The sequence below is a fragment of the Dicentrarchus labrax genome, unplaced genomic scaffold (genome assembly GCF_905237075.1).
Source record: "Dicentrarchus labrax unplaced genomic scaffold, dlabrax2021, whole genome shotgun sequence".
Lineage (NCBI taxonomy): Eukaryota > Metazoa > Chordata > Actinopteri > Moronidae > Dicentrarchus > Dicentrarchus labrax.
In genome coordinates this window covers 23,150,780-23,177,144 of record NW_026136704.1, presented here as the reverse complement: position 1 = coordinate 23,177,144, position 26,365 = coordinate 23,150,780, and the positions used below count along the sequence as shown (strand labels likewise).

The 26,365-nt window shown below is 38.6% G+C and overlaps 3 protein-coding genes across 8 annotated transcripts in view; 2 read left to right on the top strand and 1 right to left on the bottom strand.

Annotated features, from left to right (window-relative positions):
* The window catches only part of zgc:77784 (uncharacterized protein LOC402947 homolog), a 52,355-nt gene extending 42,132 nt beyond the window's left edge, over positions 1-10,223 (top strand). For 2 of the 5 annotated variants that reach the window (XM_051398741.1, XM_051398739.1), the window contains 10 exons: positions 716-934; positions 2,431-2,473; positions 2,562-2,701; positions 2,783-3,067; positions 4,134-4,272; positions 5,913-6,247; positions 6,463-6,579; positions 7,556-7,735; positions 8,059-8,180; positions 9,541-10,223. In XM_051398741.1, coding sequence (XP_051254701.1) covers positions 716-934; positions 2,431-2,473; positions 2,562-2,701; positions 2,783-3,067; positions 4,134-4,272; positions 5,913-6,247; positions 6,463-6,579; positions 7,556-7,735; positions 8,059-8,180; positions 9,541-9,552 — 1,592 coding nt within the window. In that variant the 3' untranslated portion in view covers positions 9,553-10,223. Of the gene's footprint in view, positions 1-715; positions 935-2,430; positions 2,474-2,561; positions 2,702-2,779; positions 3,068-4,133; positions 4,273-5,912; positions 6,248-6,462; positions 6,580-7,555; positions 7,736-8,058; positions 8,181-9,540 lie in introns of all 5 variants that reach the window. The other 3 variants (XM_051398740.1, XM_051398738.1, XM_051398742.1) reach the window with 2 other exon arrangements.
* Positions 10,224-15,910: 5,687 nt separating this feature from the next.
* On the top strand, positions 15,911-18,112 carry lim2.3 (lens intrinsic membrane protein 2.3). Of its 2 annotated transcripts, none has more exons than XM_051396993.1 (5): positions 15,911-16,074; positions 16,732-16,931; positions 17,545-17,694; positions 17,788-17,922; positions 18,014-18,112. In XM_051396993.1, the coding sequence occupies exons 2-5, from the start codon at positions 16,757-16,759 to the stop codon at positions 18,073-18,075; spliced, it is 522 nt and encodes a 173-aa protein (XP_051252953.1). In that variant the 5' UTR covers positions 15,911-16,074; positions 16,732-16,756; the 3' UTR covers positions 18,076-18,112. The 2 variants fall into 2 exon arrangements, with proteins under 2 accessions (XP_051252953.1, XP_051252952.1); XM_051396992.1 differs by having other exon boundaries at positions 15,915-16,074; positions 16,756-16,931.
* An 832-nt stretch (positions 18,113-18,944) lies between these two features.
* hspa8b (heat shock protein family A (Hsp70) member 8b) lies at positions 18,945-24,081 on the bottom strand. The gene is made up of 9 exons (XM_051396983.1): positions 23,918-24,081; positions 21,773-21,982; positions 21,489-21,694; positions 21,074-21,226; positions 20,318-20,873; positions 20,000-20,202; positions 19,707-19,905; positions 19,368-19,600; positions 18,945-19,233 (listed from the first exon to the last, which is right to left on the bottom strand). Exons 2-9 carry the CDS (start codon positions 21,975-21,977, stop codon positions 19,036-19,038), a joined length of 1,953 nt encoding a protein of 650 aa, XP_051252943.1. The 5' UTR covers positions 21,978-21,982; positions 23,918-24,081; the 3' UTR covers positions 18,945-19,035.
* Positions 24,082-26,365: the final 2,284 nt, after the last annotated feature.

The window sequence follows — 26,365 nt, the reverse complement described above, 5'->3', positions numbered from 1 at the left end:
AGTTTATTAACACTGTTTCACATACGTGGGTTAGTACATGTTTAGAAGGGATACTGAATAACATTTGGTGGCTGACAGCATTCTGGTTTTCCCTTATGCGGCATTTTTTGGGGAGGAATAGTTATTTTTTGTTTACACAAGTTAGACATTTTGTAAGAAGATTGATACCAGCTGTCATGTCTGTACAGTAAAAATGAAGCTGAGGCCAGCAGCCGGTTAACTTAGCTCAGCATAAAGCCTGGAAACAGCTAGCCTGCTGTCCAAAGGTAACAAAATCAATACCAGCAGCTCTGAAGCTCAGCAATTAACAAGATATATCTTGTTTGCTTCATTTATGCAAAAACCAAATCGTAAAAACGTTACTCTGTAGATTTATGCCACCAATAAAACCACAAAGTGTCATTTTTACACTTCAGTTTTTGTATGGATCAAACAAACGGCCTCTTATGTGTTCATTAGTGAGTTTAGGGCTTTTGTTGTCTTTGGACAGAGCCAGACTAGCTGTTTCCAGCTCTTTCCAGGCTTTATGTTAAACTAAGCTAACAATCTACTGGCAGACATGAGAGTGGTGCCAATCTTTCCCCAACCTGTTTCTTTAAACTGTCTCTAGATTGTTATTATATCATCTAAATCATACAGGATAAGGATAGGATATCACATTAAAGATGCTAACAGCCCTCTGCCTTGTGTTAAACTGTTACTGCTTTTCTTTCAGCTCTCCCGATTGACAAGACTTTAACGCCTGTGACGAAAGGCGGTAACCTCAGCATATCAGAGCAGATCACAAGTGTTGTCCGGCAGCCGGCCTTCATCGCAGGACTGGGCGTGGCAGCGTGGTTGGTGCTAATGGGCTTCAGTGGCTGGCTGTACTGCCGTCACCGCAGGAGGAAACAGCTGGGACACTATACCACATCCTTCGCATACACACCAGCAGGTAAGTGGGAGAAGTTTTGACTTTTCTATCTGATCTTTTTTTGCATTGTGACAGGTGCTGGGTGTTCAAAGTATTAACTGGAAAATATCACATATATTCTGAGGTCGTGTTTCCAGAATGTCAAATTTTTTAGCACATTTGGATGTTTTTATGTCCGGAAGATTGCTCCTTAAAGAATTAACTGTAAAAAGCAGAAAAAGTTACATTGACAGGATTTTCATACACCCTGACATGCACTTTGTCACATTATATATATATATATATATATATATATATATATAATGAATAAAATGTTCATGAAAAGGAGATGTCAGAGAGAAGAAAAAGGCTTCAGTTGTTGTAAAGAAAGATCTGATTATATTTTCATTAAGTGACAGTGACAATGTTCTTAATAGACCGCTGAGGATATTTCCAGCGGTGATGAATGTTTGCAATTTTAGTTTTTATTTTAGTGAAGCGACACATGCATTTTCCCTGCATATTCAGTTAATTAAAATGTATTTATCCCCACTTGGCTGTTTTCAAGGCAGTAATAAAGGAAAACAGTGAAGACACAGTGAAACACATGTAAACAGTAACCACTACATGTGGTTTATTTTAGAACATACCCTTCGGCACATGAGCACATAAACACATTGTGTTGTTGTGAGTTGTTTTCTGACTTTGAGAAATTTTTGTTGTAGATCATAAATACTCAATGGAGCCTAAAGCTTTAAGTAAAACATTTGATTGTCCATAAATATTTAATATTCCTGCTAGACTAATGACAAAACATTGTATTTATTCATGTTTTAGTTTTGGTTCAATTATCATCTTGTTCATTTAGAGGTTGTAGACTCTACATACAGCAGCAGACGTAGGTTCATCAGTTGATCAAATGACATTTGCATTTTATAAATAGATCTGCTGTGCACCTCTTAGTTTATGTAGGTCAACAGTGTATTTTCCATTAAATATCCATTAAAATATGCACTCTTTAACCCTGTTTATGACAAACTGTTTACTTGGATTGGGGAATAAATTAGTTCAAAATGCATTGAACCAGTGAATCAGTCTTAAAGGTCCAGTGTGTAAAACTTATTCTATTTGAAGATCTATTAGCAGAAAATGAATATAGTATTCAAAGGTATGTTTTCGTTATTGTATAATCACCTGAATATAGGAATCAGCATGTTTTCATTACCATAGAGTGAGCCGTTTTTATCTACAGACGTCACAGGTTGCCTTCCGTGGAGTCATGGTGAACCTCCATGGTTTCTACAGTAGCCCAGAATGGACAAACCAAACACTGGCTGTAGATGGTGGCGGTTGCTTTTTTTGTGTGCTTTGCAGCCACCGTAGTTTCTCTTACACACTTCCCAGCCCAGACCGTCAAATACAGATGCTAGCGTTGTTGTTGTCTAGATTTCACTAAACCCTACACACTGGTCCTTTTAAGACAAAATATTTTCTGCAGTAAAACAAGATTCATAACTAAGAGCTTTTTCTTCTTGCAGTTGGCTTTGCTCACAGTGAGGGATCGGGAATCATCAATGGAGGGTAAACTGAAGATTATGATTTGATTCAGACAACTGTTTATTTTATGTAAAGAAAAACCTGTTGATATAATCTCAACCCTCTATTCCAGGCCTGGCTTGTTAGGATCAAACATGGGCAACTACCCTTGGCTAGCTGACTCTTGGCCCACACCAAACCTCACTCATAACAGCAAAGACTCTGTCAACTGCTGCTCTGGCAAACTGGACTCAGACAGATTTTATAGTAACAGTAAGTGAAAATTACTCTTATTAGAATATTGAATAGATAATTGTATTTGGTAATGTAACATAATCACTTTCTGTTCAGCAGTTGGTATCATCAACTATCCGAACCAGTCGGAGAAACGCAGCACGGCGTCCAACGACAGTCCCATCTACAGCACCATCAACACAGCAGCTGAGGATGACCTGCTGGCGTACTACGACACCTACTCCAGCACGTCCTACAACCAGGGTCCAGACCCATACAGCAGCAATCCAATACTGTCGAACAGTGGCCTTGTGGGTCTGGAGCAGGACCTGGACCAGTGGACCATCCAGTCTGGTCAATCTGGCTCTGAATATGCAAAACTCCAGTATACCAAGAAAAGCAACGGTGAGTGCTTTCCGCCTCTTTAATCCATTTTAATTTCGGAAAACAGGAAAGAAATGTGATTACATCTCACCTGATCTCATACAGTGTGAGTTTGTAATATAATGGCGACTTTACAGAGCACATATATAAGCTGTGTTTGTTTTTTTATCCATAGTTCAACTTTATACTCATTTTAAACCACAAAGTTACCGTATAATGTAGCATGAAGCTTTAGTATTGTTGCCATGGTTACCTGCAGTCTAGTACACCTAGCACAATGATTTCCAACAATGTGTTTTTCTGTTGACTGAAACTGTGTTTGATGCATGCTGATTCAGTTTTTATGCCTGCCGAACATTATTAAGGACGTTGTGTAAACTTTCAAACATTGCTATCTCAAATAAAAATCAAGCAAACGTAGGGTTGACTCTCATTCTTCCACCTGTGCATTTTTTTGTAGTGCATGTTGTACAATAAATATGGATATATATTAGACTTATTAATTTAAAATAATGTATGCTATAATGTAACAGTAACAAAAGAATAGTGATGCTTCTTTAATAATATAATCTTTTACTTGCATTTGCATGGCATTAGTCACTGACGCAAGTCTTTGCCATGTGGGAATTTTTCGCATTTCATTTTATTCATTCATGTATGGTATGTCTTTATGTTTTCTTGCTTTCTTTGTCTTTTTATGGATCACGTACAGCTCTTGGCCTACTACTTCTGCCTGCTATTTACTCATAACCTCGCCTTAAGATTTGAATGGAAACGTACAGAAACTAAGACCGTAAAAGAAAAAGGAGACCAAGTTCTCATTTAGTTTCACATTCCGTAATTCTAGGGCGAACCTTAGGATGCTCTTGAATGTGAAAAAACTGGTCAACACAAAGAAACGTCCTTCAGGCACTCATACGCAGAGGAAGGGGAGAGGAGGGTTTTAAAAGCCTGTGTTTAGCTGAGCTTGTTCAGTGATTTCAAACAGCACCGGCGGTTTCATCCTCAGGGTCAGATGGTGTAGATAATAAAAACACGCCGATTACACCTTTTAAACTATATGACATGTTGTGTTTTGTCTTTATAGACAAACTGGTAAAGCAGAGGTCCACTGGGTCCTCATTCAAATCAGCTCCTCTCACCTGGGTGGACGTTTTGTCGCTGCCTCTTCCTGCCAACAAAGACAGAGGTCACACAAAGACAGACAAAGAAGAGGAGCAACACAGGTGAGACTTAGAAATCTGCAATATTTTAAATGAAGACCCTTTATTCCTCATTGCTTTTCGTGCTGTCTAATGTTCACTCAGTCCGTTTATTATTAGCATCAAGGCCACTGACTTCACCTACATGACAGAAAGAATTAAGGCAGATGGATATCAAAACCTGCCCTGTAACTCTGCCAAGACTGTCAAACAAAAACTTGAGTAAAGTTTGGAGTTTGGGGAGTTTTCAAATTAACAACAGTTGTGTCTGCAGGCAGTGAGTAGATTGTGCTTTGGGGTTACAGAGTGGGTCGTCTCCTGTAACTAGTTGTGACAGATAAGATTGCGGACATAACGGGGTGGGATCGGAAGGCTGTTCTGACTGTGCCGTGTCTTTTATAATGACATTAGCCGCCATCTGACAGTCTAGATTAGTACTTTCCATTTTGAATGACAACTCCATCATTAAATTAGCCCTGACGGCGCTGGAGTGACAACACAAATCATGGAGGTGGGTCTCGTTCCCTCTAACTCTGTCTTCATTCCCTTACTCATATGTACTACATTGTTTTTTTTTTATATTTATTATTTTTAGCCATGTTAGTGGTAATTCTCTATGGATAGTCAGAATCAGAATTAGAGATACTTTATTGATCCCCGGGGAAATTTGTTCATTACAGCTGCTCAAGGTGCTCACACGACATTAAAAAATAGAAATAATAATTATATAGAAAAATCTAACGTTATATCTAGAAATAAAAACAGAAATGTATATATCGGTATACATATATAAAATAAAAGCAAAAATAGAAAATACTTAAATATAAATAAAGAGTCTAAGTATGTTCATTATGATACAATGATACAAAAATATGACAATGTATAGTGATTGAAGTAAGTTTATGCTACAGTATATGACTGACAGAAGTGTATTGAATGTTTATAATAAGTACTGATAATGTGAATATGTTAACATCTTTTCAAGACTTCAACTTTTAGATGGAGTGCAGTATAATTTCCCATCCCCCATTTGTAATAACTCTGGTAATCCCTTAACTAGTCAATTACTCATCGTTCAGCTGTACTTTTGAATTTAGTGTTAATTAACAAGCGTTAGCATGCTAAGATGCTACACTAACATGTTATCCATGATAAACATCGTACTTGCCAACGTTCCCATTTTTCCCAGGTTTCTTAAGGTAATCGTTTTGTACTTTCTCCCGGGAAACTCCTGTAATTTGCATGGTCGGTCATCTATGAAACACAATCCACACGCTACGATTCAACCCATCTGTCACTGCAACCTGGTAACCCACAACCCGATTCAAGGGTCATGCAGGGACGGGCCAGCTTTCTCAAATGTTATCTGTTGTTAAAATGTCAGAGCAGGACGCCGTCCCACCTAAAAAATTCTAAATACACCTGCAGATTTAAGCAGAGTTGGACTGAACCCTTCCCCCACCATGAAAACCTCCTGTATTTTGAAACCTAAATGTTTGCAGGTGTGGTAAACATTAGCATTAAGCTCAAAGCACTGCTGGTGCAGCTTCACAGAGCCCTGCTGTTGTTTTACTTACATTTATTATATATAAGTGTGTCACATGCTCCGTGTTTCCCTCTGAGGCACACACTCATGCTGCTGTTATTCATTGTCCATCCTCTAGCTCTGAGGAGGACGATGACGACTGGTGTCCTCCGCTGCCTGCCAGGACCTACCTGATGGACACTTCCAGGGAGGAGCTCTCCAGCCTGCCCTCCAAACCAGACGAGCAGTCCTTGACAGCAACACTGAGGTCTTCCCCCCAGCGAGAAACACACAAGCCCGGTGAGAGTCCACGGCTGCAGCACTTTGACCTCTTGACCCGTCACCAGTCAGGCTCACAGGTCTCTCAGTCCAACCCAGATCTGTTTACCAATACCAAGGCTCGGGAAGCCGGTGGTGAGGTGTACCACACCCGTCAATGGGCAGAAGATTTCAAAGGGGAAAGCCTCGGCAAAGGTCAGTTCCAATTCAGTTTAATGCCTCATATCTTTGGAAATGACTTCCCAAGAGGCAGCGCACAACCACACATTGTCATGTATAATTTATTTTATGTTACCTAACAGAAAGTATTTGTACATGGAAATCATGTTGCATTTATTCAAAGTGCAGCTTAGTGTTCCTTAGTTTATTCTAAGTTTCTTGAGGATGACATCAGTGTGCTTTCTTGTCAGGACAATCTGTGGCTCCTGCTGCCGAGTCGAGCCCCGCAGCCCAGGCGCACAGATCCAGGAGTAAGAAAAGGACACCCAAGGATGGACAACTCAGGCGAGAGCTACACAACCAAGCAGGTATGAAACACTTCTACTGTTGGTATGATAGTCCATTTTGGTCCATAGACTTAAATATCTCAACTATTATTGGATAGATTGCATTTAAATTTGGTACAACATTCATGACACCCACAGGCTGAATTGCAATAAACTCTTAATTAAAATGAATTTGTCACCTGGGGTCATCATCAGGTCATAATCCCAATTTGTCCAATAATTTGATTTCTGTCCAAATACCTGAAAAACTCATCAGGCTGCGCCGGTACTTTGTGGTGAGTGCTAATTGGCAAATGTTAGCATGCTAACACTCTTAGGCTAAGCCAAGATGATTAACTTGGTAAACATTATACCTGCTCACCATCAGCATGTTCGCCATTGTCATTGTGAGCATTTTAGCATGCTGATGTTAACATTTAGCTCAAAGCGCCACTGTGCCAAAGTACAGCACAACAGAGCTGCTGGCGTGGCTGCAGACCCCCTCTAACAACCTCACAGAGATGTGTGAAGATGATTAGGAATTAAATTTGCATTTTTCTGGTCAAATAATTTCAAAGACTATTAACGGAAAGGTTTGACATTTTGGGAAATACGCTTATGGGCTTTCTTGCAGAGAGTTTTTACGGGGTGTTATGTGACTCTTTATTGGCCGGGACCAGTCACGTCCTGGAGTCTGCACTGGTTGCCTGGCAACATGTCATGGGCAAGAAATAGTTTGGCACATTTTAACCCCTGTAAAACAGTCAATTGTGATTTTTACACAGTGTCTTTTTTTATATGGATTAAAGAAATGAGATATGACACGCTAGCTTTATCCCTATGTTTCCAGTCTGTATACTAAGCTAAGCTAATTGACTGCAGTTTGGAGCTTCATATTTAAGGCAAAGGCAAGAAACTCTTGGCAAGAAAGAGAATATTTTCCAAAATATCAAACTATTCCTTTAAAGGAGCATTTCTGTCTGTAGTTTATTAATCACCGTTGATCAATCATATGCAGAACTTCCCCCTCCACCAGCCCCTCCCCCTACAGATGACTCCCTGCAGCTCTTGGCTGATGTTTTGAGCCGCAGCCGAACAGACAGTGAAAGAAAAGAGGGGGGCGACTCACCTACTGTTCAGAAGAGGGGAGAACATTTCTCACCTCAAAGGAGAGGACCTACAAAGTGGACATCACAGGGTAAGTACAATGTGTGATACTCACCTCTGTAGCATCATTCTGTATCTCTCAACAATAGATAAAAGAACAGTTTTTATCCCCGCAGCCATTTTTCTCCAACAGCTGGAACACAAATAGATGTGTATTAATATTATCTTGATGCTTCATACAAATCCCCTTTGAGCTTAGAAACAACTGCCACGAGTGCATACACACTTATTATCTCGTAGTAGCAGCTCTGCTTTTAGTAGCAGGGGGTCTATTTTCAGTTTGTTGCATCACTTAGGGCTTAACCTATATAAATACAGCTGTAACTTAGTGAGTGATTTGTTTGTCATCCGCAGATGAGAATGTAATCCCATATGGACAGTCCAGCTTCCTGCCCAACGTCCAGATGTCAGACTACGGGTCTCTGGGTGGAGGAGTGTTTTCACGACCCTCCACCACCAGTCGGAGGAGAGATGAGGTATGTCTAGACTTACAGTAAGAACTGCTGAACACACATTGTGTCTGCAAAAGTGTGGGTCACAGCCAGTTCAACAGTAAACTCAAAGGGCGGTTTGAGCTGCTTGTCAGATTTCTTGAGACAGCGGATGGAAAGAATTTTGCTGTTGACAAAAGTTGTTATCTTACATAGTGACTCAACTAAAGGCTGAGTTTCCATTTGTTTCTATGCGGAACTCCCCCCTAACTTTTCTTGTTGGTAAATGTGCATGGACTTGAATAAGGGTTTGGAAACTGTAACGAGCTTGATATCATGAAGGCTAGTGTAACATTAATAATACTTTTTTGGGCTACTCATCGTGTGCTCAGCATGTTCAGTTATGATTCAATTTAAAAGCTAATTTGGAAATGATGGTTTGGCACCTCTTTTTGAGATAATATTTGTCACTATACCTTTATTTATTTTCTCAGCTGCAAGAAGCAGAATGATTTGGCAAGTACATTAGAACCTGAATTACAGTATATGTTGGCACTGCCAATATCATCAGTTTTGCTGTTGTGTATATTGGTTTTGGCATACTGTTTGTAATATATATGTCAGCTGATAATTAACTGGGGATTGCAGAACACAACCATTACATAAGTCAAGTTTCCATCCAAATGTAGCACAAATATGAACAGAATTTTCATAAAATGGGAAAAAGAAAATGTGAATTATTGTGCATTTTCACTCACTACCGTAATGTAAAGACAGGAGTTGGGTGCATCAGGAGAACAGTTGGTGCACTAATAATATTTCAATTAAACCATCGCAGAAGAAGCACCCCTTTTTTGAGATGACAGTGCCTGTAAAACCATATGATGACAACGTGATGAAAAAATGACATTTATGTTTCTTATATGTGTTAATTTGAAGAAGGATAGAAGCGATTATGCTTCATTTACATTCTGATTTATTTTTTTAATTTTATTTTTCCACTTCCTCCAAGAGCACAAACATCTTCTTTCTTTGCAATATTTTGCCTTATTTTTCCACTCGCAAAAGAAAATGCGTATAAAAATAGGTGGATGGAAAGGAACTGATAGATTGTCCACCAGAGAAGAGGAAAGAACTTGACGTTTATTTTTCATTGATAAAATGTCCTTGTCAGAAATAATAAAATCAAAGGCGCCTTTATACGCTGTTTGCTCGTGCTATGTATTTATGAATTGGGGGGGGGGATAGAAAAATACATACCTAAAATATTGATATTGGTATTGACCTTAAACTATTCAGCCACTGTCAGACTCTATTCTGTGTAACAGCCTCCATGGTTCTGTATGTAACTGGTGTTTAAATGATCCTCTCTCTCACCGTCCCTATTTTTATTTATTTTTTCCAGAACCTCATGTAGACAGACGCCGATTACACGATATGACATCCTCCTCTTTCCTCCATGATATCCTGTCTTTGCGAAACCATCAATCTGTTGCCATGTTGAAAAACTGAAGACTAAAGGGAAAGCGTCAAGGCTAGCCATCTGCCTTTTCACAAACATTTTTTCTTTTATCTTGATGATTTTAATCTTTATTTAATGTGATTTGCTTCACCCTTTCTCCATGTATATAGACATATTTTCAATTTTTTAAAAGATGTGATCAGATATATTACTAAAATGGATCTGGGGTTTAAAAAAATACTGTATTTTTAGGCAAAGGGAAGTAAATGTAACTACTACATTATTGTACAGCAGATTAATGAATGTATCTTCTGTTTACTCCTGAACATGAAACTATGATGGCGTGTGTGTGTGTGTGTGTGTGTGTGTGTGTTTGTTTGTTTCAGAAGACTGGAGAAGACATGAAGCAGAAAATGTGTTAATAAACCATCATATGCGGATGTGTGAGTGTGTGTGTGTGTGTGTGTGTGTGTGTGTGTCAGTGCATGTGTGTAGTGTTTGTGTGTGTTACTGTTTTTATCTCTCATCTCTGTGTGACTGTGTACTGTGGTATCCCTGTAGATCACCAGTGTGTTAGTTCTGTCAAGATTTTTAAACTGACCAATAAAACATTTATTACAAAAGTGCCACAGTGTGTGTGTTTAAATAATACTGAATATTACGGAAGGAAAGGTTCCACTTTATTTGTACTGTCCGCCTACAGAGTTTATATTTTTAACATTTCAATTAGTAGAGATTAAGGAATGTTTCACAAATTAAGGTTTGGTTAGGTTTAGGCACAAAAAAATGGTTGGGGTGGGTTCATGAATTGTTACATATCTCTTTGTATGGCCATGTTGGTCTGTAATATCTCAAAAGTTGCTGAATGGATTGTCATGAAATTTGGTACAGACATTCATGCCCCGAACTACAATAGAGACTTGTTTTCTCAAATTAATATTTGGTGCACACAAATGAATATTTTCTGTTCTTGCTTTATTATCATTTAATATATTCCCCTTCCCCTGACAAAGACGACATAGAGAGATCGTGCAACACATCATCATGCCCACCGGAGGGTAAAACAATCAGCACCATAATATGAAACCAAGGGCTGAAACACCAACAGAATGCCAGTAGCTAGCTCAAAACATTAGATTTCAGCATGACAGAGGATTATTTTAGCACCCTTTGTCTACCAAACAGGAAAAGTATATCTGTCTGTCTCAGTGTCCCTTCTCCTTACTTTGCTTTTCTTGGAGAAATGATCCCACTCAATGGCCAGAAGTGAAATACTACGACCATTTGATCAAATCACTAGGTAAGATAATCATGTAAGGTAACAGAGATCAAAACCAGGCCTCGCATAACTTAGTTAGATTCAGCCTCTACAGTTCGAAATCATTTTTAAAATTTTTGCTACAAACTAGACATACTGAGTGTCAGGGTCCCACAGTTTTCCCCTCACAGTTTTTATTGCTGATGCCTCATGTCTGTATCCACTTTTGGCTCAGTTTTTTGGATGGGTGGCTTAAAAACATACAAACACAGCAGCTTTTAGGCTGGGGTTTGCTTGCTGCCAGATGTGACAGGACACCTTCATGCAATACAAGTCAATGGAGAGCGATGTATTGTTTTCCCCTTGCATGTGCTCTGTCTCTATAACTAATGCCATCATCAAGGTTGTAAACTTTTGTAATTTTGTACACACGTTTATGATCTATGGAGATCTGGAGGTGTCAAAAAAAAAAAACTCTTTGCGCAATTTGTGCGCACCATTGAATAAATTGTATTCTCAAATTAATTTTCAGTGCATCTGCAGTATAATCAAAGTTTTTACAGCTGAACAGTCCATTAGCCTAAAATACATCGAGGGGTCTTAAAGAGAACACACATCATTGCTGTGAACAACCAAAACATGTATCTCAGTCCAAAAATAAAACAATATTAAATTCAAGTCATTCATAATGAGAGTGAAGCTTAAGTAATACGAAACTTAAGACAAGCTTACCACATGAAGGTGATAAATTAGGCTACATTGAGCTCATAAATGATTAATTTGAATTATTAATCAATAATTACTAAATCAAGCGCACAAATAGGCTACATTCCCCCATTCTTGGGCTCTGGAATGATTTGTTCATTACATTAATTACCAAACATTCTCATCAGCCCCAGCTGTACTTTGTGTGTGGTGCTAATTAGCACAATAAAACACAAAATTAAGATGGAACGTGGTAAACATTATACCCGCTAAACATCAGCATGCGGAAATGTCATTGTAATCATTGTTAGCCTGCTGACATTAGCATCCAGCACAAACTACAGCTGATCCTAATACCATGCTAAGTACAGCCTCTTACTCTTATATATTAATATATTTTATTTGTAATGGAAAATACTATTTTGGAGATATTTTGAAATAATTCTTGTATTTGACCGTTTGGGCAAAGTGAACAAAATATATTTTTTTAAATTAAATGTATCAGATGCCTTTCCAGCATATAGAGAGACGACAGAGAGAAAGAGGTAAAAAAAATAAATAAAAGGAGGTGGGAATGAGCTCAAATTCTTCCATCAGAGCCAAATGTCCCTGATGTCTGAATGAACTCTGAGTCTGTTATCTCATGTTCCCAGAAAATGACTACTCTGATACAAGATATTGTATAAGGTTTGATGCCTTCTTCAGATTGCAGTGTTGTGAAAAGACATGTTTGTGAATAGGGCTTAATGAGACCTTCATCTTGCTGTACCACTCCTGAAATATGTCAGAGATGGGATATAAAGAGGCTTTCTTCACGTCTGCACCTTCATCTGCCTCTTGTGTGCAGATCTTTTTAGATTTTAGTACTACAGTATTTTGGCAGGAAGGCAGTTGGATGATGTGGAAAGTGAGTTGGACACTGCCTTTGGCGTATACCCACTGGGTCCCACCAGGCTATGAGGATAATGGTAATCCGATGCAATTTGAAGGGGTTATGCAATTTAGAAGGGTTCTACAATTTTATGCTTTTAGGCCTGTGGCATGGATTAGGGTCTCTGTGGTTTACACAACCCCTCCCGCATAGATGGCTCAGCTCGTCCAGCTACACTCTGTTACTGAAGCCACTTCACATTTGTCAACAAATGTATTCAACTGGGTCAACAATAAGATTTTTTCCCCTCTGCTATAGGAACCTATTCTCTTAAATCAGTGTATTTTAACTGTTTTTGTTTACTTTAAACATCCATTCCAGACACGTTTTAAGACATATAAAGTTATTTTAAATAATTGATGTAATATGTCATTTACCCACAAAAAAAGATAATTACATATTATGTTCATGTTATAACTGTTTATAACAAAGAGTTCTTAAAGAAAGTGAAATAAGTCCTTTAGTTTGTGAGGTGCTGAAACATACAACATACAATGTTTTATTATCACAGTGTTCTGCTGCACAGTTAAAGTTCCTCTTCACTTAAAGGACCAGTGTGCAGGATTTAGTGGCATCTAGCCGTGAAATTACAGATAGCAACCAACTGCACGTAGCTCACTCAAACTATGGTGGCAGCGAAACAAAAAACGTAAAAGGCCACATCTAGAGGCCTAAAAACAACTAATTATAAGGTAACAAAAAATATTCTTATTTTCAGGTGACTGATGAAAATACACCCATAAATATTATATTCCATTTCTGCCAATATAACCTTCTAAATGTTACACACTGGACCTTTAGGGCTTGGAGTGTGAGGCAAAGGGGTTGAAACACCACTAGATGTCACTAAATCCTACACAGTGGACCTTTTAAGTAAGCTGTTGCATCGGCTCTACAGGTGTTCATCTGTATGACCCTGTATATGGGATCAATAATAATTAAGGCAAGGCAAGTTGGTTGTACATTTTTTTGACAACAACATAATTCAAAGTGCTTTACATGGGACATAAAGAGGCATACAATAAGAAAAGAAACAGAATGCAAGATAAAAAGACAAGATGAAAATGGAGAAATAGAGAGAAAAATAAAATAACCTTAAACGTAATGAACAAGAGAATATATCTTTATAATTTAATAAAACGCAGTGGCAAATAGAAAATGTTTTAAGCCTCAATTTAAAGGAAGCAGGAACTGAATAAAACATTCTGCATGGAATACGGGACTGAATGATGACTGAAGATAGAAAATGATTTAGAGTAAAGGAAGCAGACACAAAAAGCCATCACTGTCTGACTGAGCATGTAAAAAAAAACATAATCATCAGTGAAGAGAGATTCAAGATTGAGATTCCTAAAATGTGATCATATGAGAGAAAATCCAACTAATGATTCAGCCTTTGTTTGTTACAAGGCCCCATCTAGTGGTCAGAACTGGGACATTCAGGGTAACTGTAATGCAAAGTCCCTGCACTGGATTTTGTTGGTCATCAGTAATTGACACTGAACTTTCTGTGAAATAGAATATAAATCACCAAGAGATCTACTGATATTTAGAAGAATTTAGAAGAGTAGAGATACTCCACAAAAAGGACAGACCTGACCTCTTTTCTGTCTTAAGTATTTACTTTTTTTTTTGCAAAATGGCCTATTGAACACATTTCAACACCCAATGCTCTCAATAAGAACCTCAACATAATTGATAAAATTTCTTATGTAATTAAAGGATATATAACAGGTATTATAGAGCTAGTTGATAGCTGAAGGTCTATCTTATGGTTTAGGCCTCTGACAGCAGCCTAATTGTACATAATATCTGTACATACCGTACATATAATGTTAAAGTTTGTTTATATTTCTTTAGTTGTATCAGAGGTGGATCTAGAGGCTTGGCACAGGGCTGCCATCCCATAAAAAGTGCCACCCAAACTGCCTCCGAAGTTTGATGTCAAATGCGGTTTTAACACTCAAAACAAAAAATAAGGAGTTAGAAAACAGAAATTAACATAATTTAATTATCTGTTATGGCCATATTTTGGACTAAGTCATAAGCTTAAGTTTAATGGAAAGAATACCTGTGTTTAGAAAAATGTATGAAGATTTGGATACAAAACAATCTATTGATTTCTAATGCCACCATTATATATTTCTATTAATGCTTTACAAATGAGCCACAACTGTGTAATGTTGTTGAGTTCAAATATCGTAATTTAGGGGCTTTTTCAAGAATATATTGATATATGTGATTGTTCGTGTCTTGCCACCCCATAGACTGTGTTTAAGCACACTGAGGATACTAAGAACTGGGATCAAATTGCTTGTATGTGTCAACATGTTCGACCAATGAAGTCGCCTGGTCCACGGTGGTTTTAAAGTAAAATAGAAAAGCTTGAAATGAAAAATGCCGGGCTTTTTTGGAGTAACTCTGCTCTTAAATCAGGTGAGGCCTGGCCTTATTTATGATTCTGATCACGTCCCTGATTTAAAAACTCTTCAACCGTTCCTCCCTGATTCTTTCCACAGCAACGCCTCTTCATATACAGTGTGCTACACCAGTTACACCATCAAGCGAGCAAATAAAATACTAATTACTTAACCATAATTCTCTCTTTCAACTCCTTATCTCTCTACAAGACGCGCAACAAAGACAAATCACAATTATTGAAAAGACTTCACCCAAACTGGACAAATTCACGACTTAGCCGCCCACCTGCCAGCTCATCGTGCTCTGTTCTGCCAACTTAACATCTTGTCTTGTGAATTTATTCCCAAGTACACTGTTACATTTGTTTGTTTTTTGTTTTTGTTTTTTTATAATCATGTGTAATTATTAGATCAATTCCTCCGGGGTGTGTGCCGAATAAATGCCAGGACCTAGAAAATATGAGACTAAATGTAATATTAATGAATTACTCTTCAGTTTGTTATTATGAGGGATGTGCAGTGAGAGCAGTTGCTGTATTTTCTTCATCATTTCTTCCACATGCCTGGAAAAAAAAAAAGCTGAATTGATTTTATGTAAATTAGAGCATTTCACAATTTGAATTTTAATAATTTGTGTTCAAGAGGCAGGACAGAGAATTATATTTAAAGGCAGAAATAATCTGATGTTTAATGAAAATAATGTTTCCTTCAGCATAGTAGTCAAAAAGGATTTAGTCAAAAACACATCAACTCAAACATAATTCCAAATGATTCAGTTTTTAAATTTTTACCGCTTAAAATAATCTGTTAAACACACTTTTCCAGCAATGGCTGTGGGTGAGCCTATTGCAGGCCATGAGTTTACTGTGTGTGGTTGTGCAGCATTTTGAATAAAAAACCCTGTGTCATCAGTATTACTGAGATGTGCACAGCGCTTTAACAGTTTTGTATTTTCAGCAGATTCCCTAAAACACAAAACTCATCCCCTGTGATTGGTTGTGGCTCAGCACGCTCCATTGTTCCATCAGCCCGTTTGTTCGCTTGGTTTCCTACGCACAAACAAAACTTTCCTGCCACCCTGGGCAATATTGGGCTCCTCTGTGCTTTGGCAACCCGAAATATTGGAATCTCTGACTTTTTCTGCAGGAAAAAAAAGATAAAAGGTAGGTCATTCATATCAAACCATGTGTGGAAATATTTTGTATTTCAGAGTTCTCTTTCTTCATTGCTGCAATTGAACTTTCCAAAATAAATGTCCTTTTAAGTAGCTTCAAAATTAGGGGAAATCCAAATATTTATGAATTACTGAAACCCAAGAAGCCATGTTTTTATGGATGCAGCATTGAATCAAATCGAGAAAAAAATAATATTCTAGCTATTCTTTTGCATCATTTTATAAACTTTTCCTCATAGTTCAGCAGTACATGTTTGGTATCTTTGGAAACCTGGTGGTCTTAATAAGAATTGAAAATACATGTGTTTGGATTTGAAAAATGCTTGCCGGCACAACATGTGTTTTTAAAGATGGACCCACCTCTCAGTGTGGAAGTGTTACAGGTTAATGACTTGTCAGACTGAGTTCGCTGCTTGTCAAGCTTGTAAGTTTCCTCTCAGTGTTACTGTCTAATGAGTAATGTTTCTATAATCAGATCTGTCTAGCTCTGGCATAACATTTGTGGCATCCTGCTGAATGCATTTAGATATTGTTTTATTCATATCTGTCTCTCCATGCCCTGTAACAGGAAGTGCCTGCTATAATTGGTATAACAGGGGCCAGATGTGGCGAGGCCCTGACCTGCTCTGTTTTCTCTGTGTGTCAGTCAGTGTTTTTTTTTTTTTGGCAGGATGTACAGCTTCATGGGAGGTGGGTTGTTCTGTGCCGGAGTCGGGAACATACTCCTCATTGTCTCCACGGCAACTGACTACTGGATGCAGTACCGTCACTCCAGCAATTACATGCACCAGGGCCTGTGGCGGTACTGTGTGCCGGGGAAATGCATGACACACACAGACAGCATTGGTAAGACTCGCTCTTGGTGTCTTCCACAAGCAGATCCTCATTTATATTTATTAGTCTGCTGACAATCAGTGCGTGACCTCGCCCACTAACCCTGATCAACACTGGGGGTTCCTTCCCTCTGGGGCATGGATGGGGTAAAATATGGCTGAGATTCATGTGCAAAGAAGATGGAAATTGTTACTGTCATGTAAATCAAGAAATCTTTAAAAAAAAAACCCAGATGTTTCTTTTTTGTATAGTTGCTGTATTAGAAGATTTCTGCTTAGGAAAGTGTGCAGGTTATTTTTTGGGACTTTTCAGGAATAGTTTTCACCACTCATTGTATATAGTTTAGGTAAAAACAGGTTTTATTTTCAGTCATCTGTCCTTTTAATTCATCAAATCAGGTGCAAATCCATGGCCAAACACTAGAAGGCAAGCTTGAGCTGGAGAAAAGCAGGACGAGCTGTGAAAATGAAACACACCTACTGTATACATTACAGAGTTGGGTTGAGTCGAGTTGGCTGCATAAAACTAAAAAAGACTTAAATGATTCTTCATTTACTACTGGACGTACATATAAGTCTGGTCTCCCAGTTTTTAAGATTTTCCCCGTCTTCTCTCCCCCCCACAGCGTACTGGGATGCCACCCGGGCCTTCATGATTCTTTCCCTGCTGGCTTGTTTCATCGGCATTGTGATCGGCGTCATGGCCTTCATCCACTACTCCTCCTTTGACGGATTTGACAAGACATTTGCAGCCGGCATCCTTTTCTTCATCTCCTGTAAGCTCCTCAGCCTCAGTAGATACATGCAAGCCTCTCGGATGTAGTGAAGACATTCATCAGTTAACCCAAATGATTTCTATTCTTGTGCAGGCTTCTTTGTGTTGCTGGCTATGGCTGTGTACACAGGAGTGACAGTGAACTACTATGGTAAACGCTATGGCAGCTGGCGATTTTCCTGGTCCTATATAATGGGCTGGGTGGCAGTGGTGCTCACATTCTTCTCAGGTATGCATCCTACCACATTAACCAGTAAAGACACATTGTTGTGGATCATTCTCATGTTTGTAATCCTAATAATGTGATTATTGTCTTCTAGGTATCTTCTACATGTGTGCCTACAGAATGCATGAATGCCCAAGAAACTCTAACTCACGCTAACCTGCAAAAGACATCAACACACACATTCACACAAGCACTGGTCCATAATATACGGCCAAGAGGACCCAATCAACACCCCAATGAGCTTTCCATTTCCTGTTAACATAAATATTGATGAATAAGCAAAATAAATGAAAGAAAACACTGTTGTCTGTATTGTCTCTGTATCTTATTTAAATACAAATTAAACACAGTATAGAAGTGGAGGACACAAGTATGAGAGCTGATACAGCTCACTGTATTTGGGATCAGCAAATGAATGTCAGTTTAAAATCACATCACAATGACAAAGTAATAAACATTTTTTATTGGAGGGTAAAATGTCTGTGTGATTTAAGTCTGTATTACCATAAAGTATTCACCATCAGCGGAGTGTGTAGTTACAATGTTATAGCTATCTGATTGATACACCTGTTTGATTTCTTGGTGTACTACCAACAACAAGCCACTTAAGAAAAGACCTGCACTCAACATCATACAAACCACTCAAAGGAGGTATTAAATATTTGTGTCCTTTCTGAAAAGATGATGTGATATTATATATATATTATATATACTGTAACACCTACACTCAATATTAGAATAAGGTGTGATGTTATCTGTTTCAATCAGAGTACATGGGCGATGAGTCCAAACTCAAAACAATCTTTTATTTCGTCTCATTTTGCAAAATCAACCCTTTCAGCCACATGACCAACTCAGAAAGAAAAACACACCATGGCAATGCAAACATTAACTGGTTCACCTGAAAGCAACAGTGGCCTGAAAAGACCGCCCACCAGAAAAAGCCACAGTGGAAGTGCTGCCTTAAGCCTGGCATACAAAATGATGAAAACAATCCCAAAACAATCCTGGTTAATAGTTATGAGTATAACCATTTTGATAACTGTGATATTATGACTGTGATCACCCCTCACACCAACCTCAAAAGATAACAAGCTCATGCAAGTCTGCTCTAGTTTAGTCGACCTCCTCGATGGTGGGGCCGGAGGACGCTCCTCCTCCAGGAGCCCCACCAGCTCCGGGGAAGCCCCCTGGCATTCCACCTGGCATCCCACCGGGCACTCCCCCAGCACTCTGGTACAGCTTGGTCATGATGGGGTTACACACCTTCTCCAACTCCTTCTGCTGATGTTCAAACTCATCTTTTTCTGCAGACTGAGAAAAGGGAGGAAGACATATTAGAATTTAAGTATCAAAGTATCAATCTGATGCCAGCCCAACAATTATATTAACACTTGTGTTGCGTAATGTGTAAAACCTCAGAAGTAGACTACCCTTCTATTTCATACCTGGTTTTTATCCAGCCAGCTGATGACCTCGTTACACTTGTCCGTAATCTTCTGTTTGTCCTCGTCGCTGATCTTGCCCTTCAGCTTCTCATCTTCCACAGTGGACTTCATATTGAAGGCGTAAGACTCTAGGCCGTTCTTGGCAGTCACCTTCTCTCTCTGCACATCATCCTCAGCCTTGTACTTGTCCGCTTCCTGGACCATACGCTCAATTTCCTCCTTGCTCAAGCGACCTGATGGATTGTATTTCAAAGGAAAACAAGCCTGAGTACTGTACGTCACTTTCACTTTATTCATTTCACAATTAAAATACAGTGGTGAAGTTCTTCTTCAGGTTACCTTTGTCGTTGGTGATTGTGATCTTGTTCTCCTTCCCAGTGCTCTTGTCGACTGCAGACACATTCATGATGCCATTAGCGTCGATATCAAAGGTCACCTCAATCTGAGGAACCCCGCGGGGGGCAGGGGGAATCCCAACCAGCTCAAATTTCCCCAGAAGGTTGTTGTCTTTGGTCATGGCCCTTTCACCCTCAAACACCTGTAGATATAATGTCAGAGCAGTCCATTAATAAATGATTTATTGGAAATTCTCTAAAACAATTAAGTGTTCCTTTCAAAGATGGTGGTCATACCTGAATGAGAACACCAGGCTGATTGTCTGAGTAAGTGGTAAAAGTCTGGGTCTGCTTCGTGGGGATGGTGGTGTTCCTCTTGATGAGAACAGTCATGACTCCTCCAGCAGTCTCGATGCCCAGAGACAGGGGGGTCACATCCAGCAGCAGCAGGTCCTGCACATTCTCCGATTTGTCGCCTGACAGGATGGCTGCCTGCACAGCTGCAGGACAAACAGGTGGACTTTTACATTTGTAATTGATCATTTCTTATTCAGTTTCTTTGTCAGGATGTTTTTTTAGTACACTGCTATGTTTATAGAGAGAACAGGGTTATACCTGCACCATAGGCCACTGCTTCATCAGGGTTAATGCTCTTATTGAGGTCTTTCCCATTGAAAAAGTCCTGAAGGAGCTTCTGGATCTTCGGAATACGAGTGGAACCTCCCACCAAGACAATGTCATTGATTTGAGCCTTGTCCATCTTGGCGTCACGGAGGGCCTTCTCCACAGGCTCCAGGGTTCCTCGGAATAAGTCTGCATTCAGCTCCTCAAAGCGGGCCCTTGTGATTGAGGTGTAGAAATCGATTCCCTCGTACAGAGAATCGATTTCGATGCTGGCCTGGGTGCTGGATGACAAAGTGCGCTTGGCCCTCTCACACGCTGTGCGCAAGCGACGCACAGCCCTCTTGTTGTCGCTGATGTCTTTCTTGTACTTGCGTTTGAACTCGGAGATGAAGTGGTTGACCATGCGGTTATCGAAGTCTTCTCCACCCAAGTGTGTGTCGCCTGCTGTGGACTTGACCTCAAAGATGCCATCTTCAATAGTCAAGATGGAGACGTCAAACGTGCCACCGCCAAGGTCAAAGATGAGGACGTTTCTTTCAGATCCAACCTGTAATTTGACTGTATTTAATTCACTTACAGCAGGCACTTTTTGAAAAACCTCACATTAAAAGTCTGCAGTACATTACACTTAAAGACCCAGAATAAACATAAAACTGTAACAAAGGAAAAACCTTAAAATTTCAAGTGAGACTGTCAAAATGCCTTAAAACTAAAAACTGTATGTTGTAGCCTAAACAATTATTTTACCTTTTTGTCCAGACCATAGGCAATAGCAGCAGCAGTCGGTTCATTGATGATACGAAGGACATTCAGCCCAGAAATGGTCCCTGCATCTTTGGTGGCCTGGCGCTGAGAGTCATTGAAGTAGGCAGGCACAGTCACTACAGCATTTGTTACAGTCTGGAAGAAGGAAATATTACAGCAGTTAATGAAACATTAATGGCTTTCTCAACATTAAAGGTACAGTTTTTATCATATCAAATTAGAGCGCAAAGATCTCTAGCCTATTTACATTAACATTATATTAATATAGTAGAACCATAGAAACTTTGGACTAGGAAAATAAAAATACACTTGTGAGATTGTGTGTTACAAATATCCCCTTCTGTAAACAAATACACACAAATTATTTTTGTAAAACAAAAAAAGGACACAGGTGTACCTTCCCAAGGTACGCCTCTGCAATCTCCTTCATTTTGATTAGCACCATGGAGGAGATCTCCTCTGGGTAGAAGGTCTTGGTCTCGCCCTTGTACTCCACTTTAACTTTGGGGCGTGAAGCATCATTAATGACTGTAAATGGCCAGTGTTTCATGTCCGACTGGACAACGCTATCATCGAACCGACGTCCAATGAGGCGCTTTGCATCTGAAGGACAATAAAAGTTACAGTAAGTAATCAAAAAACATCAAACTTAACTGATCATACTTAAAAAATGTTTCATACCGAATACTGTGTTGTTGGGGTTCAGAGCCACCTGATTCTTGGCTGCATCCCCAATCAGCCTCTCTGTGTCAGTGAAGGCAACATAACTGGGCGTGGTCCTGTTTCCTTGGTCATTGGCAATGATTTCAACTTTGCCATGTTGAAACACTCCTACGCAGGAGTAGGTAGTGCCCAGATCAATGCCGACTGCTGGTCCCTTGGACATGGTTCCTGAGAATATAAAAATGATGAGCTGTTAATCACATACTGGCACTAGATAACAAAATCTGGGTATGTGACAGATGAACAACTTGAGTTAAACACTGCAGGTGGCTACCAGGATGTACATTTGTAGGATGGGGTAATGAGGCTATTATCAGAGACTGAGCAACTCAAACACAAGTGGAAACAAACTGTCAGTGAAGTGAAAGTCCAGAGCACCTGTTTTCAAGCCTCCCACATTTGACAGCTTAGCAACGGCTGCTTTTATTATGGCAGCAACAGGCAACAGGGAGGAGAGGGCATTTATCTAAGGAGCAGGTTTACTGTAGCCAGCCTGTATCACTGTATTCCTATATTTGGGTTTGAAACAAAAAACAAATATACTAGAATATGTAAACTCTGGGACATTTCTTGGAGCTATTTTATTAAATATAATTTATATTAAATACAGTTTGTATTGTTTCAGAGGCTGGGTTCATGAATTATCTAGATCACTTGCTCAGTAAAACCATATATCAGCTGGAAAATGAGCTGATGAAATAAAGATCCTGTTTCACTCAACAACAAAGTTACTAAGATGACTCAGTACGCAGTAATGCCTTGGCCCCCATGTTTACTGTTGCTACAGTAGCAGGTCATCAATATGCTGTAATGTTAGTCAAATGTTAAGCCACATGGGAGGTCATTACTTCTGAAGCAGTGGCTCTCATACTGGGGGGTGGGCTCCTCTGGTGGAGCATTAGGGTTATTGCAGGGGAGTGTACATGACAGGGTAAAAATGTGGAGATGTGCTCTGATGACTGAAAGGGTTTTAGGATTCAGGAAGAAAAATAGGGCTGAAACAAATATTCATATATTAGTCAATCAGAAATTAATTCAGCTATTTTGATAATCAATTAAATCTTAAAATAATTTTCCAAGCAAAAAAATACTACAACTGTTGGTGCACTGCTGCAACAATTAGAGCTCTGAACTATTTTATGACAACTTATAGTCTAAATGATTAATTGGTTAGTCAATAATGAAAATAATATTTTTTCTGACAGGAAAAAAAAAAAAAACGGGTGATGCTCATCAAACCAGTATGTCAGTCAAATCAGAAATATGAAGAATATAATATCTTCATTTACATTACAAAAGCTAATGAGAAACAGACTGACTGATACAACCCAACCTGTTGTTACTGCAGTAGTTTCCCTAATATTGTTAAAGGTTGTAAATAGTAATTTGGTGTCAGGCTGAAGGGGGTTGTTCTTTTAGTTTTTTTGCACAACATGTTGGACCATTAGCTGAACGTTAGCTGTCACCAGCAGCCTCAGTAACGCTGCAGGAGGGCGTGTAACCTCTGGAGGCTGAGAACTTTCTGGACTTATTCCCTTCACTTCCTTGTAACTTGTACACAAATTGCAAGGCGTTGTGCAACATATCCTGCAGATAAGGCGTCACTTGGACGCACATTAGCAACTTTGCAAACCCCCCCCACCCCCTAAAAATAAATAAATTCTCCAGTGCAAGTCGCAGTCTGATGTTGCAGAGAGGAACCAGCATCAGCTCATACCTGTTGTTAGCCACGGCCTCTATCTAACGTTAACTTTTTATGTTATACAAAATAACAATACAGGGTTCGCCTTCTCGTGCAGCGCAGCGACGTTACAAAATAAAACATAAAAAGTTAGCTTACGGCATTAATTAGTCATCATTAAGAGAAGTTGGCGTAAATCACGAGATGCAGCTTTATTTGAATGGATACCGACAGCAAAAATGTTAGCTAGCTTAAACTGTTGCTTTATTTTTTTGTAACGTAAACTAAGCAGCCGTTGACACTAATGACGTTATCGAATGACTAACGGATTTAACGTTAACTGGCTACATTCCTTTAATTCTTATAAAACCTGTCTGAAAAGTTACTCAACACGTTATTCGCATATATATATATATACTCACCTCCGTTAAATTCAGAATATGTTGTTTAATCAGCTTATCGTTAGCGCTGGGTTTTTTTTTTTTTTTAATACTGCAGGCTGGCTTTTCACCCTGAGTGACTCTCGGTCCGTCAGGTCGTCTGTCCCCGCTGTCAGTGAGGTGGGAGCGGCCGCGCCTCCTCAACTAAATTTCCACTCAACGGTCTAGAACCGTCTAGAACGCAGGAGGAGCGGTTCTGGCCAATCACCTGCCATCATACCACCGCCTCTATAAATGGTCCAATTAAAAAATTCAGTTTGCTGCTTTCCACCGCAGTTGCTACCAAGATCGGCGGGATGCAGCAGATTTTAAGTGGCTTTCTATGGAGGACCCAAACTGCCAAAATCTAAAATAAATTAGAAATAAATGAATGACTCATTAAATAAAATTATTATGCCATTAAATACACTAAAATTATTTTAAAAAATAGTTTTAAGCATTAATTTAATTATTTTATTTCTTATTATGTATATCTTATATAATACGATTATATATAATATAATATCTTATTGCCACTCGCTGCCACTTATTTATTTCTGTAAGTACTTTTTACAATTCTTTATGCATTTCTGCTTCATTATACAAATGAGGAGGCAGTAGCAAACTACTCTGCCTAGAGTGGGAGATTGGCACATCACGGGTGTGTTGGTGTTAACACCTTCTTGCGAGATCACGGAAATCTTAAGATACACACAAGATTCAAACTTACTTCAAAAGCTACAAAGGTAGGCGACCTGCGGCTTCGGAGTAATGTGTCTCTTTTGCCCCTCTGCAGTGGCTCCCTGTGGATTTAACAAAAAAATATATGGCAATGAATAACAGTTATTTTTTAACATTTTTATTATTTATTTAATATTGACTTCAATGTTATTCCATAGAACACTGGTTGATCAGAGTATTAGAAAAAGTATTCAGATCCTGTAAAGCACTAATGTGTCTGTCTCTCTATGTCTCTCTACATACATAACCTACATAAAGTACCTATTTATATACATACATACATATACATACATATAGTACCTACTTATATATATACAAACGTATGTATGTGTGTATCTATATATATATATATATATATATATATATATATATATATATGTATATGTAGGCACTATATGTATGAGGGTATGTATGTATATATAGGTATTATATGTATGTATATATGTAGGTAGGTTCTATATGTATGTTTACATATACATACTGTATGTATGTATGTCCGTCAATTTTCTCAACAATTATTCACCCGATCAACTTCACACTTAGAGGGTGTATTGCTGAAGACTCAATGAAGTGCTGAATTAGATACAATTTGGCCAGATGGTGGCGCTATAACGTCTCAGAAACGAAATAATTTTCTTTCCTGGATCCTGTTGGTCCAAAAAAAAATCTGTCCACGTCCTCTTGTGACAAATTATACTTTAGTAAGGTTTAGTGACAGACTTCTTCACTGCTCGGTTTACTGCTGTTTTCTGCTACTACATACCACTACTTTAAGTGAAATTAACTTTTTTACTCCACAATACAGACAGCTAATTATTACTTTTTTACATTCCATTTTACATATAAAACATTGATTAGTTTAAAAAATATGATGTATCATTACCCCACAGTACACTACAGTATATGAGTATATAAGTAAATATTTAAGTAGTTAAAAATTAGCTTCACTCTGACCAACAACAAGATTAAACTTATGTGTATAGAAATCCTACAATACTATTTCTATTGTATGCATATTACTCTGAGAGGGGTCATTCTGCTGTATGTACTTCTAAAAAGATTTTGAATGCATGAATTTAAAATTTACAGTATGTTGTTTGTAATTTTAATTGAGTAAAGGTTCTTCTTCCAGAAGAGGAGTTAAAGTACAAGCAGACTCTGGGAGAAAAGGGACAGCTTAATACCACACACCAGGGTTAAAGTGAGGCATTTTAGCCTCAATGATACTGAAATATAGTATCTTTAAGAAATAACATGATCTTTAATGCAACATCAAATATTATGTTTAGACACTGACACTGAGGTTGGGGTGGATTTCTGAGATAACAATCAAAAAAAAAAAAAAAAAAAACCAAGTAGGTCACAGATCATCAAGTTTTATAACCCTGGGATTGGTTTACCATTTACAGTGCAGCACAGACAGGTGTTGTGTCCTGATGTGACTTTAAAAAAAAAATGGGACTCCTCCAATGTTACTGTTATAATACATTATGACACTGCTCAGGTGCATGTGTTTAATAGTGTGACTCACTGAACAGCATGTTCTAATTACAGTCAATAGCTATTGTTCAAAATAAACCTATTGTGAACTTAAACCAAACAATTCCGGTGAATTTGACCCTACAATATAAAAAAGAAAGGAAGATCTGATAAGATGGATGTAACAAGTATTATGTACAATAAATATAAATAAAATGTACATGACTAGAA